This window comes from Piliocolobus tephrosceles, chromosome 8 (assembly GCF_002776525.5).
Source record: "Piliocolobus tephrosceles isolate RC106 chromosome 8, ASM277652v3, whole genome shotgun sequence".
NCBI lineage: Eukaryota > Metazoa > Chordata > Mammalia > Primates > Cercopithecidae > Piliocolobus > Piliocolobus tephrosceles.
The window spans coordinates 119,792,308-119,810,841 of NC_045441.1; the positions used below are offsets into that span (position 1 = coordinate 119,792,308).

An 18,534-nucleotide genomic window follows, 5' to 3' on the forward strand; every position below is an offset into this window, starting at 1 on the left:
TTGTTTATATGGGGATCAAGATAGTTGCTCTGCTGTTGGTTTGAGAACTTCAACTCCAAGAGCAGGTTCAGGGTTCTCTTTTAATTCAAGGCCAGGCTTGTAAATTAAGCTGCCTTAAAGAAAAAAGAAGCACTGCAGATGAAAGAAGGGTATAGGAAAAACAAATACAGACTTTTAAGAACGAGCAACAAGCTAGGCATCGTGGCTTACGTCTGTGATCCCAGCACTTTGGGAGGCCAAGGCACATCAGAGGATCCTTTGAGGCCAGGAGTTCAAGACCAGATAGGCAACATAACAGGACCCCACCTCTACTTAAACACACACACACACACACACAAATTAACTGGACATGGTGATACACATCTGTAGTCCCAGGTACTTAGGAGGCTGAGGTGGGAGGATCACTTGAGCCCAGGAGTTGGAGGCTGCAGTGATCTATGATCACAGCACTACACTCCAGCCTGGGTGACAGAGAGAGACCCTGTCTCAGAAAAACAAAAGAAACGAGCAGCAGCACAAAGATCATTGGGAAATTCTTAGCCAAAACCAACTTTGGCAGTCTGGTTAGAGGAAAAGTCTCTCTCTGATTCTATTACTTAGACTCTATTAGAGAATTAATCCTGAAATAGTTTTCATTTATCCTTGGTATCTGAGTTTGAAAACAAAAAGCAAAAAAACTCCATGATCTTGGATTCATGTCAATTTAATAATCATTTTGGGGGTGGAAAGGGCCACTTTGTCCCAGGCCCAGGGCTTCTTTTAGGATAAGTTCTCTTTTCAGAAAGAGAAACACTACGTATGACTAGTATCCCTTTTGCATATAATCACTTTGTGGGATGGCAGATGGTTCTAGGTTAGGAGTTCCCAAGCTCTAGTCTACTCTGAACACTCTTCAGACCATACTAGAAAGTTCGCACTTTTCTAGGAACAAAGTGGGTACCTAGGAACAAATTCAGGTATGCTCAGTGAAGATAGGGCTACTCAAATCAATTCAAATAGCAACTGAAAACGACAGCCAAGGTTGTCACATAGTGATCAGGATGCTCTGCCTACCATTTACATAGATGTAAAAGTTCACTTTCATGCAGTTGTTATAGTCCTTTGGAGAGAGTTAAAGGGGGATAAATAGTGTCTTCCATACTGAACAGGCCTGCTAACTGAATACCCTGGAAGCTATTTCCTTGGAAGCTGACTTTTGCTTTCCTTTTACTTCAGTTAGCATCAGGAACTCATTGCCTTGTTGGCACCAGATATTTCCCAATTCTGTCTTCAGAAGAGTCTGTTATTAAGAAATGCTGACCGGGCGCAGTGGCTCACGCCTGTAATCCCAGCACTCTGGGAGGCCGAGGTGGGCGGGTCACCTGAGGTCGGGAGTTTGAGACCAACCTGGTCAACATGGTGAAACCCCTTCTCTACTAAAAATACAAAAATTTGCCGGGCATGGTGGCAGGTGCCTGTAATCCCAGCTACTAGGGAGGCTGAGGCAGGAGAATCGCTTGAACCTAGGAGGCAGAGATTGCAGTGAGCTGAGATCGCACCATTGTACTCCAGCCTGGGGGACAAGAGTGAGACTACATCTCAAAAAAAAAAAAAAAGAAAAAGAAATGCTTAAGCACCCATTTTTTCAAGTGACAGGAAAATTAGTGTTCATGGTAAGAAAATGTTGTCATTATGCCTCCACGTATTCACAGAGTACCCCCTTTCCAGAATGAGCTACTCGGCTGTGTGAGAAAACCTCTTGTTCATCCAGCTTTGGCAAAGAGATATTACCTAGGGAGCCACAAAATACTCCTTCATGACGCAATGGGAGTTTTGTAGTAATTCTTCAGCACAGTTGCCTTCTACTACATTGTCGGATCTCAGGTATAGACATCTGCCCTCCAGGACCGACTCCATGGGCTCCACCCGTCGGTGCCCACGGCATGGAGCCCATGGGCGAAGATGATGGCTTTCTCCAGCTGCGCCACTGCCTGGCGACTGCCCAAGTCCACAGGCACTAGAGGCTCCAAGGGCTCAATCACCTCAGCCATGATCCGGCCACTGCCCTGAGGATCTGCCTTGGAGGTGAAGCCCTGGCACCCACCCAGGCACAAACACCCACACTCACCCTTTTTCCATTACTAACTGAAGAAAAATGGGTGACCTTTAGAGATTTTTTTTCAAGATTAGGAAGCAAAAGAAAGTCAGAAGAAGCCAGATAAGAACTCTAAGGTGGATGCCTATGGACACTCTTGCAAAATTGCCCTTGTGTGATGAGAGGCACGAACAGACACACTGTTGTGGTGGAGGAGGACTCTCTGGTGAAGCTTTCCCAAGTGTTTTCCTACTAAAGCTTTGGCCAACTTTCTCTAAATACTCTCATAATAAGCTATTATCATTCTTTGGCCCTCCAGAAAGTCAACAAGCAAAATCCCTCAAGCATCCCCAAAAACTATTGCCATGACTCCTGCTTTTGACAGGTCCACTTTTGCTTTGACTACACCACTTTCACCTCTTGGTAGCTATTGCTTTGCTCATACTTTGTCTTCAGGATTGGACTGCTAGCCACATTTCTTCTCCTATTAGAGTTCCTCAAGGAAATGCCTCAGCATCTTGATCTCACTTGTTTAAAACTTCCACCTAAAGCTCTGCTCTTGCCTGCAGCCAATCTAGATGCAATAGTTTTGACATCCATTAAATAGTTTGCTCAACTTTAATTTTATCAGTCAGAATTGGGTAAGGCTGAACCAAATGAGATGTCTATAAATTGGCTATTGCTGCTGTTAATCATCAGTTTCAAAAATCGATGTAGATGGTCTGCTGCTGAAGATGAAGGGCTTTGTGGTCAACATTGTCTCATCCCTTCTTAATACAACTTACTGTTTGTAAACTGCTGATTTCTTTGTGTCACTATTGCCATGCTTTTTTGTAACACATCAATAATCTCACCATTCTTCTAGCCAAAGTTCACCATAAATGTAATGTTTGTTCTTGCTTCAATTTTAGCAGAACTGATGCTGCTCTGAAATGGATTCTTTTCAAACTGATGTATTAGTGTCTCAAGCTAGATACTGTTCGGACATGTTATTAACAAGTTAGTCATGAGTTTATATTTTAGTGCAAAAAAATTTTGAACTCTGATATGGTTTGGCTCTGTTGTCTCCACCCAAATCTCATCTCGAATTGTAATCCTCACGTGTTAAGGGAGGTAGATAATCAGATCATGGGGGCAGTTTCTCCCATGCTGTTTTCATGATAGTGAGTTCTCATGAGATCTGATAGTTTTATAAATGGCAGTTTCACTGTGCTTTCACTCTCTTCTCTCTCTTGCCGCCATGTAAGATGTGCCTGCTTCCCCTTCTGCCATGATTGTAAGTTTCCTGAGGCCTCCCTAGCCACGCGGAACTACGAGTCAATTAAACCCCTTTCCTTTATAAATTACCCAGTCTCAGATTATATATATGTGTGTGTGTGTGTGTGTGCGCGCGCGCGCGTGTATATATTTTTTTTAAGATGGAGTATCACTCTGTCGCCCGGGCTGGTGTGCAGTAGTGTGATCTTGGCTCACTGCAATCTCTGCCTTCCAGGTTCAAGCAATTCTCCTGTCACAGCCTCCTGAGTAACTGAGACTACAGGTATGTGCCACCACGCCCAGCTAATTTTTGTATTTTTATACGGGGTTTCCCCATGTTGGCCAGGCTGGTCTCGAACTCCTGACCTAAAGTGATCTGTCCCACCTTGGACTCCTAAAGTGCTGAAATTACAGGTGGGAGGCACTGTGCCCGGCCTCAGGTAGTATCTTTATAGCAGTATGAAAATGGACTAATATAAACTCCATGGATATTTTTTCATAACACACATTTGCCATAAACTTTTTGAAGAACCCTCGTAAGGCTGTTATGACATTCTTGTACAGTCTTTTTTATGGCCATATATGTGTTCATTTTCCTTGAGTAAATACCTAGAAGGGGTATTACTGGTCACAGGGCAGGTATATAATTAACTTTACAAGAAACTGCCGGCCGGGCGCAGTGGCTCACGCCTGTAATCCCAGCACTTTGGGAGGCCGAGACGGGTGGATCACGAGGTCAGGAGATCGAGACCATCTTGGCTAACACGGTGAAACCCCGTCTCTACTAAAAAAAAAAATAGAAAAAAAATTAGCCGGGCGAGGTGGCGGGCGCCTGTAGTCCCAGCTCCTCGGAAGGCTGAGGCAGGAGAATGGCGTGAACCCGGGAGGCGGAGCTTGCAGTGAGCCGAGATCCGGCCACTGCACTCCAGCCTGGGCGACAGAGCGAGACTCCGTCTCAAAAAAAAAAAAAGAAACTGCCAAAACTTTTCCAAGGTGGTTGTATCATTCTACATTCCTATCTACAGTATATAGGAGTTTCAATTGTTCCAGATGTTCAGTACTGGAATAGGCTTTTTTATTTTGGTATTGTCAAGCTTTTTTGTTTTAACCATTCCAGTGGGTATGCTATCATTAAGATTTTTTTTTTTTTTTTTTTTTTGAGACAAAGTCTCGCTCTGTCACCCAGGCTGGAGTGCAGTGGTATGATCTCAGCTCCCTGCAACCTCTGCCTCCCGGGTTCAAGCAATTCTCCTGCCTCAGCCTCCCAAGTAGCTGGGACTACAGGCACCTGCCACCACGCCCGGCTAATTTTTTGTATTTTTAGTAGAGTGGGGTATCACCGTGTTAGCCAGGATGGTCTTGATCTCCTGACCTTGTAATCCACCCGCCTTGGCCTCTCAAAGTGCTGGGATTACACGCGTGAGCCACTGCGCCTAGCCTATCTCAATAAGATTTTTAATTTGCATGTCCCTGATGACTAATAATATTGAGAACACTGTGCTTATTGGCCATTTGCATATATTCTTTTGTGAAGTATGTGCCTTCAGGTTTTTTTAATCTCCATGGTTTCTTGCCAAGCCAACAAATTTTCTATGCATACAGAAAGGTCATCTATAACATTAGTTTCCTATTCCTGCTGTAACTAATTACCACAATTAGTAGCTTAAAACAACTTGAATTTATTATTTTCAGTTCTGTAGATCAGAAGTCCAACATAAATCTCACTGGGTTAAAATCACTGCGTCATTAGGGCTGTGTCCATTTCACAAGCAAAATACGTTCATTCACCCCCTTCTAAGATCCTCCCAAAGTCTCAGCACACTGCAGCATCAATTCAAAGTCCAAAGTCTCATCTAAATCTCATGGATTCAAAAATCTCAATCTTATTATCAAAATCTAAATTTGGTATGGGTGAGACTCTTGGTATAATCCATCCTGAGGCAAAATTCCTCTCCATCTTTGGATCTATGGAATTAGAAAAGAAATCCCCTGCTCCCAAAACACAAGGACGGGACTGCCATAGAATATAGTTACAGATATTCCCATTCAAAATGAAAGAAAGTGAAAGGGAAGACGTCATTGATCCCAAGCAATTCTGAAATCCAGTTAGGCAACCTGGAATATGTCTCTGCATGGGCAGAATTCTGTAAAGTTCTCAGTTCCACCCTACAGGACTGCCCCTTTGCCCTCAGAGTCATCCTTCCTTTTTCATAAAGAGTAACCAGGATGTATTTAAAGCTGAGTAGTTCTACTGGCTTGTCTCCTGCCTGTAGAATTTTGGGGCTCTGATAGCCTTCTTTTACTTCATCCTCTCGTTTCTTTTCTAATTCCATAGGTCCACAAATGAAGAGGAATTTTGCCTCCTTTTTTTTTTTTTTTTTTTAAGAACAAGGGTTTATTTTAGCAAAGAAAACACCTAAGAGCCACACTGGTAGTCCCAGGACAGGCCCAGCAGCAAATGCTGAGAAAAGCCAGTGGCTTTTTGCACAGCCTGCCCATGGTGGAGGGGAGCACCTGCACTGGCTCCTGGGCCCACAGCCGCGCTTGGGAATAGTCCAGGCTGTGCCTGCAGAGGAGCTGCTCCAAGCGGACCCTGAGGAAGGGCTCATACACCAAATGCTGCTTGCTTCAAACAGGCACCCTCAGTGCTGCCTCCTCTGAGGCTGGCAGCCCCTTCCTGGATGTGCAGGGGCAAGAGCGGAGGGGGAAGCAGAGAGTGCCGCCTCACACGTACTCCCCACAGTCGGCGATGATCACCTTCTGCTTTGGCTTCCCGTCCTTGCTGCCCTGGGCCTCAATTTGCCGCAAGACATCTAGGCCTTCAGTGACCTCTCCAAACACCACGTGCTTGCCATCCAGCCAGTCTGTCTTGTCACATGTCAGGAAGAACTGGGAGCCATTGGTGTTTGGGCCAGAGTTGGCCATGGAGAGTAGACCTGGTCCCGTGTGCTTGAGGATAAAGTTTTCATCATCGAACTTCTTCCCATAGATGGACTTGCCCCCAGTACCGTTGTGGTTTGTGAAATCACCGCCCTGGCACATGAACTGGGGGATGATGCGGTGGAAGCTGCTTCCCTTAAAGCCAAAGCCCTTTTCATGGGTGCACAGGCAGCAGAAATTCTCTGCTGTCATGGGCATGACGTTGGAACGCAGGAGCATCTGGATGCGGCCGGCCGGCTTGTTCCCAATCTTGATGTCCATGTACACCTGAGGATTTGACCGAGCCTTTTTAGCAGCGGGTTCTCCCTCCTGGGTCTCTGCTTTGGGAGGCTCTGACCCTTCTTCCTCTTTATTCTCTTCAAGTATCTTCCCAGAAAACTTCTTCAACCAGTCTTCATCTGACCAAACTGGCCTGGAAGAGCCTTCCCTAATTCTTATCGGTTTGGCCAAATTGACACGAATTGTACGTCCAAAAAGCTCAGATTCATTCATGTTGTCGATAGCTGCTGCAGCATCCTCTGCCAACTCAAATTCAACAAAAGCAAATCCTCGGTGCTTTTCTGTTTCATAATCCAGAGGAATCTGAATATCTGTGATGTCTCCAAAAGGAATGAACGCAGCATGAAGAACTTTGTCGTCCACCTCCTCTGCCAGTCCACCCACGTACAGGACGCGCTTGGTGGTAGCCATCTTGCTCGCGCGCTTTTCCCTTGCCTCCTCTTTTGAGTCTTTCACTTCATTCTCTCTCTCTCCCTTTGAGTTGCTGCTGACATAGAATTCTCAAAAACCTTGTGGGTCTACTGTATAAGTAGAGACTCACTCCATTAGACAAGAGGCTCCTCCACAGATCTTGCCTAGATCATCCCATCTCTATTTCTGGCTTCTACTTAGATGCTAAGGGAATTTACAAGTCACACCCCTTGATCTCTTCAGCGTTTTGTGTGAGTGAATGCTCTGACCTTTTGATCTTTCTGAGGTTTCAGCAAATGGCTGTGCAGTGACTCCTTTGGCTTTTTCTCTAGAGCACATTTTCCTGACAGTGAAACTCCTGACTTTAGCACCCCTTGCCACTTGGGTAGACTAAGAATTTCCAAAATCATCAAGTCCTAGTTCCTTTTTGTTTAACAGGTCTCCTCTTGATTTATTTCTCTACTTTCAAATTTAGCTATTAGTGGCAAAAAGAAATTAGGCCATACCTTCAACACTTTGCTTGGAAATCTCTTCAGTTACACATCCAAGTTCACTGTTTGTAAGTCCTACTTTCCACATAATTGCAGTACACAAGCCTACCGAGCTTTCTGCCACTATAATAGGGATCCCTTTTCCTTCAATTCCCAACATTTTCCTCTGAGCCAGCACCTTTAATGCATTTTCACCATCTGTTCACAATTATTTAGATATTCTCTAAGATGATAAATGTTTTCTCTATCCTGCTCCTCACTTTTTTCTAAGTCTAATAGAGTCATTAATATACATCCATATTTCTATTGTCATGGCAATCTAGGCTTTTTCTATCATGCACCTCAAAATTCTTCCAGATGTGCTCACTGCATAGTTCCAAAACTACTTCCACATTTTCAGGTATTTGTTACAGCAGCACCCCACTTCCAGTACCAGTACCAAAATCTGCATTAGTCTTCTATTGCTGCTGTAACAAAGTACCACAAACTTAGAGGAAAATACAACATTCATTTCTTTATCTTACAGTTATGTAAGTTAGAAGTCCAAAACTGGTCTCACTGGGCTAAAATTAAGATATCAGTAGGGCTACAGTCCTTTCCGGAGGTTAGAAGGGTGAATCCTTGCTTTTTCTAGTTTCTAGAGGTTGTCGCATTCCTTGATTCATGGCCCTCTTCCCCCATCTCCAAATACAGCAACACTGCATCTCTGACCTTGTTTCCATCATCACATCTCTTACTGACATCTCTTTTGCATCCCACTTTCATTTTCAAGAAGTGTAGTCCTTAAAGTGCCCACCTGAATGATCCAGAATAATCTCCCTATCTGCTGTTTAGCAATCGTAATTCCCTTTTGCCATGTAATGTACATATTCACAGGTCCTAGGAATTGGGACATGGACATCTTTGGGTCACTATTATCCTACCTACCACATCTACTGATCACTTAAAATGAACTATTAATATAAATACATCACAATTCAAGGTAGCCTAGCAAAACTCAGAGGGAAGTATTGACAGCTAAAAGAAACAAAAAACTCTCAGTCAATGACTAATTTATTTAAAATTTTTCAAAATATTAGTGAATCTAGCAATCTAACTGAAGGTTTTCTGTTTTTTTGTTTGTTTGTTTGTTTACTTGTAGATACCATTAGATAACACCCATTTTCAACCCCTTCTCCCTTTTCTGTCCCTAATACTTGGGCTATAAAATACTAAACACTTTCCTGGCTTCCTAAGGATAGTCATATAACACAGTTGTGCCAAGTGAAATCTAAAAATTGCCTTGGGAAAAGATACTGCATTCCTGATAAAAAGAGGCAGATGGCGTGGCCTTCCCTGGCTTCCTTCCCAGTACCCCTCTAGCCTTGAATGTGGTACACTGCCAGTAATTTGGGCATCTATTTTGCAATAATGGAGAATGTCCAAAGAATTCAAGAGACACTACCCCTGACATTGCTGAATGACTGAGCCAACACCAGCTACTCTATGCCTCTAGACTTATGGTTATATGAGAAAAAATAAACTCCCATCCTGTTTATGTCACTGTTTATATCTGCTTTTCTGTTATTTCCAGCTGAAAGTTTTCCTAATTGAAACTACATTCCACACCACTACAGGTTAAACACAAGCACCCTCCTCTAAACATTTATTCTATTATACAAAACCAGATTCACTTCAATGAGTTATAGTAAGTAAGAAGCCAACTACTTTAAAAATAATGTTTATTATACACTTAGAACTATAAATTATATATACTTATTCTAGGACATTTGCAAATTATAAAAAGTTTAAAGAAAACAAATATCAGCCACAATCCCAACCATCCAAAGTCTGTGTAACTTCTATCCATACTTTATATATACATATATATACACATACAAAATGTTCTTTTTTTTTTTTTTTCTGAGACTGAGTCTCACTCTATCACCCAGGCTGAAGTGCAGTGGCACGATCTCGGCTCATCACAACCTCCGCCTCTCAGGCTGCAGCGATTCTCCCGCCTCAGCCTCCCAAGTAGCTAGAATTACAGGAGCATGCCACCAACGCCTGGCTAATTTTTTTGTCTTTTTAGTAGAGACAGGGTTTCACCATGTTGGCCACGTTGGCCTTGAACTCCTGACCTCAGATGATCCACTTGCGTCAGCATCCCAAAGTGCTGGGATTACAGGCGTGAGCCACCATGTCTAGCACATAAAATGTTCTCTAAAGTGAGACTATATGGAATACGTAGATTGACTCCAATCTCCATTTAGCATTTTATGAAAACTTATTAATATCAGATATTTCAAAAATATCTCCAAAATTTAAAATATTTTATAACATGACAATATGGTTAATTAAATAATTTTATCAATGGTAGACACATGAGTTGTTTTGTCCTTTTTGCTACCATAAATGGTGTTGCAACAAACATCAATATATGTAAGTTTTTCTGTGTTATGTCTGATTATTTTCCAAGGATAGTTCCACAGATGTGGCCTTACTACGTCAAAGGGATAAAACCGTTCAATTATTCAGCAAATGTTGCTAAACTGCTTTCTAGAAAAATTGAATCAATTTATTACTCCGTCTCCTTTGTACAAGAGTATGTCTCCCTTACAAATACTGAATACTGCCTTTTTGCTTTTTTGCCAGTTTGATGAATAAAAAATATTATACCTCATTCTTGAATTTTTAATTTATGTTTTTTGTTTACTAGTGAGAACAACTATCTAAAGACATTTAGATCCTTTTTATTGGTTATTTGATGAATTATCACTTGTTTCTTTTTAAAAGTTCTTTATATATTACAGATGCTAGCCTTTGATGTATCTGTTGTAAATACTTTATTTCAGTGTACGTGTTATTACTTACTTTTTAGTTTTATCTTTTTTTTTTTTTTTTTTTTGGTGTCAGAGACAGAGTCTAGCTCTGACACCCAGGCTGGAGTGCAGTGGCTGGATCTCAGCTCACTGCAAACTCTGCCTCCTGGGTTTACGCCATTCTCCTGCCTCAGCCTCCTGAGTAGCTGGGACTACAGACACCCGCCACCTCGCCTGGCTAGTTTTTTGTATGTTTTAGTAGAGATGGGGTTTCACCATGTTAGCCAGGATGGTCTGGATCTCCTGACCTCATGATCCGCCCGTCTCGGCCTCCCAAAGTGCTGGGATTACAGGCTTGAGCCACCGCGCCCAGCCAGTTTTATCTATTTTTATGAACATTTTTATGCACTCAAATCTATCAATATTATCTTTTGTAACTTCTTCCTTTGCTTTATCAGATAAGGATGGCTTTCACATGATGAAAACTTCATTTTAGAAAAGAATGCTTTAAGATATTATATTCTTTTAAATTCCTATTGGCTTATGGTCAAAAAAAAAAATCAACAGAGAGCAAACAGTAAATATTCCACTGAATATATAAGTATCTCATCCTAGATTTTGACCATTCACATACCTGCTTGTGACAATTATCACATCCTCAGAGATGGTAGCCATTTCTTTGATGGTAAGGTAGCACATTCTCCTCAATGTTTGCTGAAAAATTATTTATAAAAGGTAACAGATTATTCATAAGGAAATGGTTTTTTAAATTATTTGAAGTGAGGAACCCAAGTAGATATATATTTAGAAAGATATTCTTAAAAGAGTCTCATCTACCAAAAAAAAAAAATTAATATCTGGGTGAGAAAATATTCAGAATACTAGTATTTCCTAAACACAATGGATGCATTGACACAAAAGGTAACAACTTAAAAATTCAATTATATGGATCTTTCTACAGAGAGATACAAACTAAGACTCTGATAGCTTGAGTCCAAAGACATAGGATTTTTGTTTTGTCTTGTTTTGCTTTTTTGAGATGGAGTTATACGCTCTGTTGCCTAGGTTGGAGTGCAGTGGCACGATCTCGGCTCACCACAACCTCCGCCTCCTGGGTTCAAGCAATTCTCCTGCCTCAGCCTCCCAGGTAGCCAGGATTACAGGTGCTTGCCACCACGCCTGGCCAATTTTTGTATTTTTAGTAGAGACGGCGTACAATGTCAACCAAAGGCTTGTTCCTGGAAAACATATTTTTTAAGTTCTTAAAAAATATGTAGGGATAAATGGGCAAACTCTGCACTTTCCTCAGTTCAGTGTATACCAATGCTTTCTCCTGAACCCTAAATGAGATTTCTAGATGAATACCTGGATCCAAGTAAGTACTAAGCTAACAATGCTCCATCTACTCTCCCCGACACAACTGGATCTCTGATTTATTCACACACTATGGATAAATGGGCAGCAGCCAGACCCCAGGTTCCTCTGGTCTGTCCTCACTGAGTAACCTCAAATTTATTTTAAGCAGAGAAACCCAAATACATCAGACGCAGCTCCAGAGGCCAAGCTATGGAGAAAACCTTGATACTACTGAACCCATTAAGGAAAGAGAAGAGAGCAGGATCCTTGTGGTGATTAAACACAGAAAAACAAACAAACAAACAAAAAACACACACACACACACACAGAAAGTCAGTATGGGCACACACATGGGGCAGATCAAAGCTACTATGAGAAGAAAACAAAAAATAAGAATCAAAATTTCAGGAACACCCCACCCCCATTTAAAAAAAAAAAAAAAAGTTCTGTGAGAAGCAGAAGAAAACAAGAGATACAAAAAAAATTTCATTAAAACACAAAAAAATGGGGGCTCAACATTATTAGTCATCAGGGAAATGAAAATTACTTATCCAATGAAAAATTAAAACCACATTTCAGAAATTACCTCACACCCACCAAAATGGTGAAAATTCAAAAGACAAACAATACAAAATGTTGGCAAAAAATGTGTTCTTAATCACTAAAACATACTGCATAAACAAATACACAGAAATGCTGAATAAAATAGAAACAAAAATTTTAAATGTGTAGCCAAGGACAAAATTAAGAGAAATTCACAGATGCTAGAAATGAACACAACCAAACATTCATAGCCACAGAAGGATCTTACTAGCTATAGTATCTAACATCTAGGAAAATAAGATTCTCAAAGTTATATTCTTCAAGCATAAGGAAAATCATCCCAGATAACTCAGAAATAGAGCAAGGAATGAAGAGTTTTTAAAAAGTGCTAAAGACATGAGTAAGTCACAATGAACAAACAAGACTCACAAGAAAATGATAGCATAGAATATATGAATGTAAATGTGCGTGTGTGTATGCATATATACACATACATATGTTGATATACTCATATATGTATAAGGAATCAAGAGTATCCTAAGACTCTCGAATTTCCCATGAGTAGGGAAAACACAGAGATGAGTATTCGATTTTGATAAGTCAAACACCAACTGCAATTTTGAGCATAAACAATAAAAAAAACTTCCAAAGTATTATCTCACAGGTTGCTGATGCTCTGTTTATTTCTAATCTGTCTTTTTTTCCTCTCTGCTTTATTATGGACCACTTCTACTGCTGTCTTCAATAACCCTGGGTTTTGTTTGTTTGTTTGTTTGTCCTACATCTCTAATTTGCTATTAACCCCATGCAGTGTAGTTTTCATTTTATATACTTCTTTTCTTTTTTTTAATTTTTGGGAAGTGTATTTGGATCTCTTTCTATCTCTCCTATTTTATGCTTTATTCTTGTTATGCCTCTCTATACACTCTTAAGCATACAGACCATGTTAATAGTGGTTCTAATGACATCATCTACTCATTCCATCACCTTTATCATTTCTGGGTTTGTGTATGCTGATCCATTTTTCTCCTGTCTATAGATAATATTTCCTGTTTATTTGCATATCTGATAATGTATTAGATGCTGCACATTGTGAAGTTTATTATTTTGTTGTATGATCTTACATAGTATTGAACTCTATTCTGTCCTGAGGGAAGGTTACCCAGGACTAGTGTTGTTTTTTTTCCCCCCCACTTTGAGGCTTACTTATGGGCTTTTTAAAGTTTTAGTGTAAGGTTATAATATATTCCCATTACTTAGGTAATAATTACTTATGTATGGTTTCCTTTTGAGAACTATACCAGATGTCTCACGCAATACAAGGTCTTTCCACTCTCACGGGTGGGAATACAAACTATTCGGAGCCCTGTTTTTCAGATTCTTTCTTTAGCTTTCAGTAGTTTCCTTTTTTACATACACAGATCAGTTTTTACTTAACCAAAGACTCAAGGGACAGTCCTCAACAGATCACGGAATGCCTCCCTCTCCTCCTTCCTTCTCTCCCCCGCCCTCTTTTTCTCTCCTGCTCCTTCTTCTTGGGTATTCTGCTTCACAAATTCGAGCTTTCTTGGCTTCTGACCTACATTCGTTTTCTCAGCTCTGAGAGAGAGCTAGGCCTGTAATCTGTTTTCGGGCCATGATCTAGCACAATCCCAGGACTGACCTAGTTTCCCTTCTTCAGATCACAGTCCTGGGATACCTATTATCCAATGTCTGAAAATGTTACAACATAAATTTTGTTTGATTTTCTAGGTATTTATAGTAGCAGGGTAAATCCAGCCCAGTTTACTTTACCCAGTTACTTTATACCATGGCTATAAACAAAACAGAAAAAAATGTTCTTACTATCAAAATAAACGGCGACTGATTTAGTTATTCTTTTATTATTAATTTCTAACACTATCCCATTGTAAATAAAGAACACAGTCTACATGATTTCAATCTTTTGAAATTTGTTGTCTTGCTTTATGGCTCAATGTACAGTCAACTTTTCATAAATGATCTTTGTGCTCTTCATTTACATTTAATGTGGATAATGATATATTTGGGTCTATATTTACCAGGTCATTATATGATTTGTTTGTCCTGTTTGATCGATGTTTCTCTTCCTCTCTTTTTCCCCTTCTTTTGGTTTGATGTTTTAGCTTTTTTTTTTTTTTTCTTTTTGCACAATTAGTTTGGAAGAGAAAAATAATTTTAAAAAATCAATGAAACAGAAAGCTGGTTCTATGACAAGATCAATAAAGTTTATAAATCCCTAGACAAGCTTCCTAGGAATAAAAGAGAGAAGATACAATTTACCAATATCGGAATGAAGGAAGAGACATCACTAAGGATTCTGCAGACATTAAAAGAATGGAGGAAAAATTTTTTCCCATTCTGTAGGTTGCCTGTTCACTCTGATGGTAGTTTCTTTTGCTGTGCAGAAGCTCTTTAGTTTAATTAGATCCCATTTGTCAATTTTGGCTTTTGCTGCCGTTGCTTTTGGTGTTTTAGACATGAAGTCCTTGCCCATGCCTATGTCCTAAATGGTACTACCTAGATTTTCTTCTAGGGTTTTTATGGTATTAGGTCTAACATTTAAGTCTCTAATCCATCTACTCATCTGACAAAGGGCTAATATCCAGAATCTACAAAGAACTCAAACAAATATACAAGAAAAAAACAAACAACCCCATCAAAAAGTGGGGAAAGGATATGAACAGACACTTCTCAAAAGAAGACATTCATACAGCCAACAGACACATGAAAAAATGCTCATCATCACTCGCCATCAGAGAAATGCAAATCAAAACCACAATGAGATACCATCTCACACCAGTTAGAATGGCAATCATTAAAAAATCAGGAAACAACAGGTGTTGGAGAGGATGTGGAGAAATAGGAACACTTTTACACTGTTGGTGGGATTGTAAACTAGTTCAACCATTATGGAAAACAGTATGGCAATTCCTCAAGGATCTAGAACTAGATGTACCATATGACCCAGCCATCCCACTACTGGGTATATACCCAAAGGATTATAAATTATGCTACTACAAAGACACATGCACACGTATGTTTATTGCGGCACTATTCACAATAGCAAAGACTTGGAATCAACCCAAATGTCCATCTGTGACAGACTGGATTAAGAAAATGTGGCACATATACACCATGGAATACTATGCAGCCATAAAAAAGGATGAGTTTGCGTCCTTTGTAGGGACATGGATGCAGCTGGAAACCATCATTCTTAGTAAACTATCACAAGAAGAGAAAACCAAACACCGCATGTTCTCACTCATAGGTGGGAACTGAACAATGAGATCACTTGGACTCAGGAAGGGGAACATCACACACTGGGGCCTATCATGGGGAGGGGGGAGGGGGGAGGAATTGCATTGGGGAGTTATACCTGATATAAATGATGAATTCATGGGTGCTGACGAGTTGATGGGTGCAGCACACCAACATGGCACAAGTATACATATGTAACAAACCTGCACGTTATGCACATGTACCCTAGAACTTAAAGTATAATAAAAAAATAAAGAATAAATTAAAAAAAAAATGAATGTGGAATTAAAAAAAAAAAAAGAATGGAGGAATATTATGAAGAGCTTTATGCAAAGTTCAACAATTCAGCTGAAATTCCTTGAAAGATACAAACTACCAGAGTACACTCAAGAAAACAAATAACCTGAATGGCATCATATATACATTTTTTTAATGAAGTTAATTAACCCCAAAAAGCCTTCCCACTAAGAAGACAGCTTCAATAGTGAACTCTAACAAACATTTAAGGAGATCACAAGAAAAAGGTCAATATATAAAAGTTCATTGAATTTCTAGAGACTACCAATAAACAATACAAATACTATCTAGTTTAGGGATAAATTTCACAAAATATGTGCAAGACTTGTACACTGAAAACTGTAAAATACTGCTGGCAGAAGTTAGAGAGACTTGAATAAAGGGATATATACCATGTTTGTAAAGAAGAAAACTCAATAGTGCTACAATGTCCATTCTCCTAAAATTGCTCTTTAGATTTAATGCAAGCCCCATCAAAGTTCCAGCAGGCTTTTTATATCTATATAAAAAGATTACATTAGGCTGGGCACAGTGGCTCACGCCTGTAATCCCAGCACTTTGGGAGGCCGAGGCGGGCGGATTACGAGGTCAGGAGATCAAGACCATCCCGGCTAACACGGTGAAACCTCGTCTCTATTAAAAATACAAAAAATTAGCTGGGCGTGTTGGCGGGCGCCTGTAGTCCCAGCTACTCGAGAGGCTGAGGCTGGAGAACGGCATGAACCTGGGCGGCGAAGCTTGCAGTGAGCCGAGATCACGCCACTGCAGTCCAGCCTGGGGACAGAGCGAGACTCTGTCTCAAAAAAAAAAGATTATATTATATATAATATAATTTGTCTATTTCTATATATCTACATATTTCTATATTATCTATACATAACATAGATATTATATTTAAAATTCATATGGAAATGCAAAGGGCCCAAAAGAGCCAAAACAATTTTGAAAAATAGAAAGATATGCACTATAAAACTTACTATAGTAGATTTTAAACCTATAGTTAATCAAGACAGCACAGAGCTAAAGTAAGAATAGACATATAGGTCAATGAAACAAAACCACCTTCATCATCTCCTCCCCCTCCTCCCCTTTCTCCTTCCATATGGATATGCAATTGTTCCAGAACCATGTGTTGAGAAAATGAAGAAAGAAGAAAAGGAAGAGGGAGTGGATGGAGAAAGCGGAAAGAGGTGAAAAGAAACCAACCTTTACTTTATACCATATACAAAAATTAATATGAAATAAATCATAAGGTAATTGATATAAAACCACAAACACCCAGAATAAAAGCACAGGAGAAAATCATTGTCACCTTCGGTTAAGCAAAGATTTCTATGATATGACATAAAAAGCACAATCCGTAACAGAAAAAAATTTGATAAAGTGGACTTCATCAAAATTTAAAACGTCTGCCCTTTGAAAGACTTTAAGAAAATAAAAACATAAGCCACATACTGAGAGGCAATATTTGTGAAACACATCTGATAAAGGATTTGTATCCAGAATGCATAAAGACCTCTTAAAACTCAATAATAAGAAGATAAGCAATCCAGTTTTTTTAATGGGCAAAAGATATTAACAAATCCTTCACCAACAGAAGATATATGGAAGGTAAAAATACAAATGAAAAGATGTTTGAGATCATCAGCCATTAGAAAAATGGAAATTTAAGACACAAAGGGATACCATTATACACCTATCAGAATGGCTAAAATTAAAAACAAAAATAAAAACAACAATACAAAGTGCTGGCCAGAACGCAGAGCAAACTGCAGCTCTCATACAGTGATTGTGGGAATGATTACAAACATTTTAGAAAAATAAGTTGGTAGTTTATTACAAAGTTAAACGTACCACACCTACATATGGCCCAGCAATTCCACTCCCAGGCATTTATCCAAAAGAAATAAAAATGTATGTTCATACAAAAATCAAAACATGAATGTTTATAGCAATGTTGTTTATAATCTCCAAAAACTGGTAACAAGCCAAATATCCTTCAACTGGCAAACAGATAAAGAGAGGTACGTCCATTCAATGGAATAGGACGACAAAATAAAAATAAACTACTGATACAAACAATAATATGGACGAATCTCACATGCATCATGCTAAGTAACTGAAAAGAAACTCACAAAAGGCTTCATACAATATGATATCATTCATATAACTTCCTGGAAAAGGCAAATTTATAAGGACGGAAAGGAGATAACGGATTGCCAGGGGCTGAGGGAGGCAGGGAGGAGTAGATGATAAAGAGACATGGGAGAACTTTTTAAGGAGATGGAAATGTTTTAAATCTCAATTGTGGTGGTGATACCACCACCGTATATGTTTGTCAAAGCTCATAGAACAATACCCTCAAAAGGATGAATTTTACTGCATGTAAAACTATACTTAAAAAAAAAAACAGTCCACTAAATGAAAAGGCAAGCCACAGAGTGGGAGGAAATATTTACAAAACATCTATCTGATAAAAGACTTCTATCCAGAATATATAAAGAAACTTATAACTCAATAAGATGACAAGAATTTTTTTTTTTTTTTTTTTTGAGACAGAGGCTTGCACTGTCACCTGGACTGGAGTGCAGTGGCATGATCTCAGCTCACTGCAACCTCTACCTCCTGGGTTCAAGGGATTCTCCCACCCCAGCCTCCCAAGTAGCTGGGATTACAGGTGGCTGCCAGCACACCCAGCTAATTTTTTGTATTTTTAGTAGAGACAGGTTTCACTATGTTGGCCAGGCTAGTCTCAAACTCCTGACCTCATGATCTGCCCGCCTCGGCCTCCCGAAGTGCTGAGATT

The 18,534-nt window shown here is 39.8% G+C and overlaps 1 protein-coding gene and 2 pseudogenes across 3 annotated transcripts in view; all 3 read right to left on the reverse strand.

Annotated features, from left to right (window-relative positions):
* The window catches only part of COPG2 (COPI coat complex subunit gamma 2), a 151,458-nt gene that overhangs the window by 121,083 nt on the left and 11,841 nt on the right, over positions 1-18,534 (reverse strand). For both annotated transcript variants that reach the window (XM_023207842.1, XM_023207843.1), the window contains one exon: positions 10,888-10,967. In XM_023207842.1, the coding sequence (XP_023063610.1) occupies positions 10,888-10,967 (80 nt within the window). The remainder of the gene's footprint in view (positions 1-10,887; positions 10,968-18,534) is intronic.
* LOC111539866 lies at positions 1,652-5,940 on the reverse strand (annotated as a pseudogene).
* LOC111539854 lies at positions 5,696-9,305 on the reverse strand (annotated as a pseudogene). The gene has a single exon (XR_002730818.2). The product of XR_002730818.2 is annotated as a peptidyl-prolyl cis-trans isomerase E pseudogene (transcript).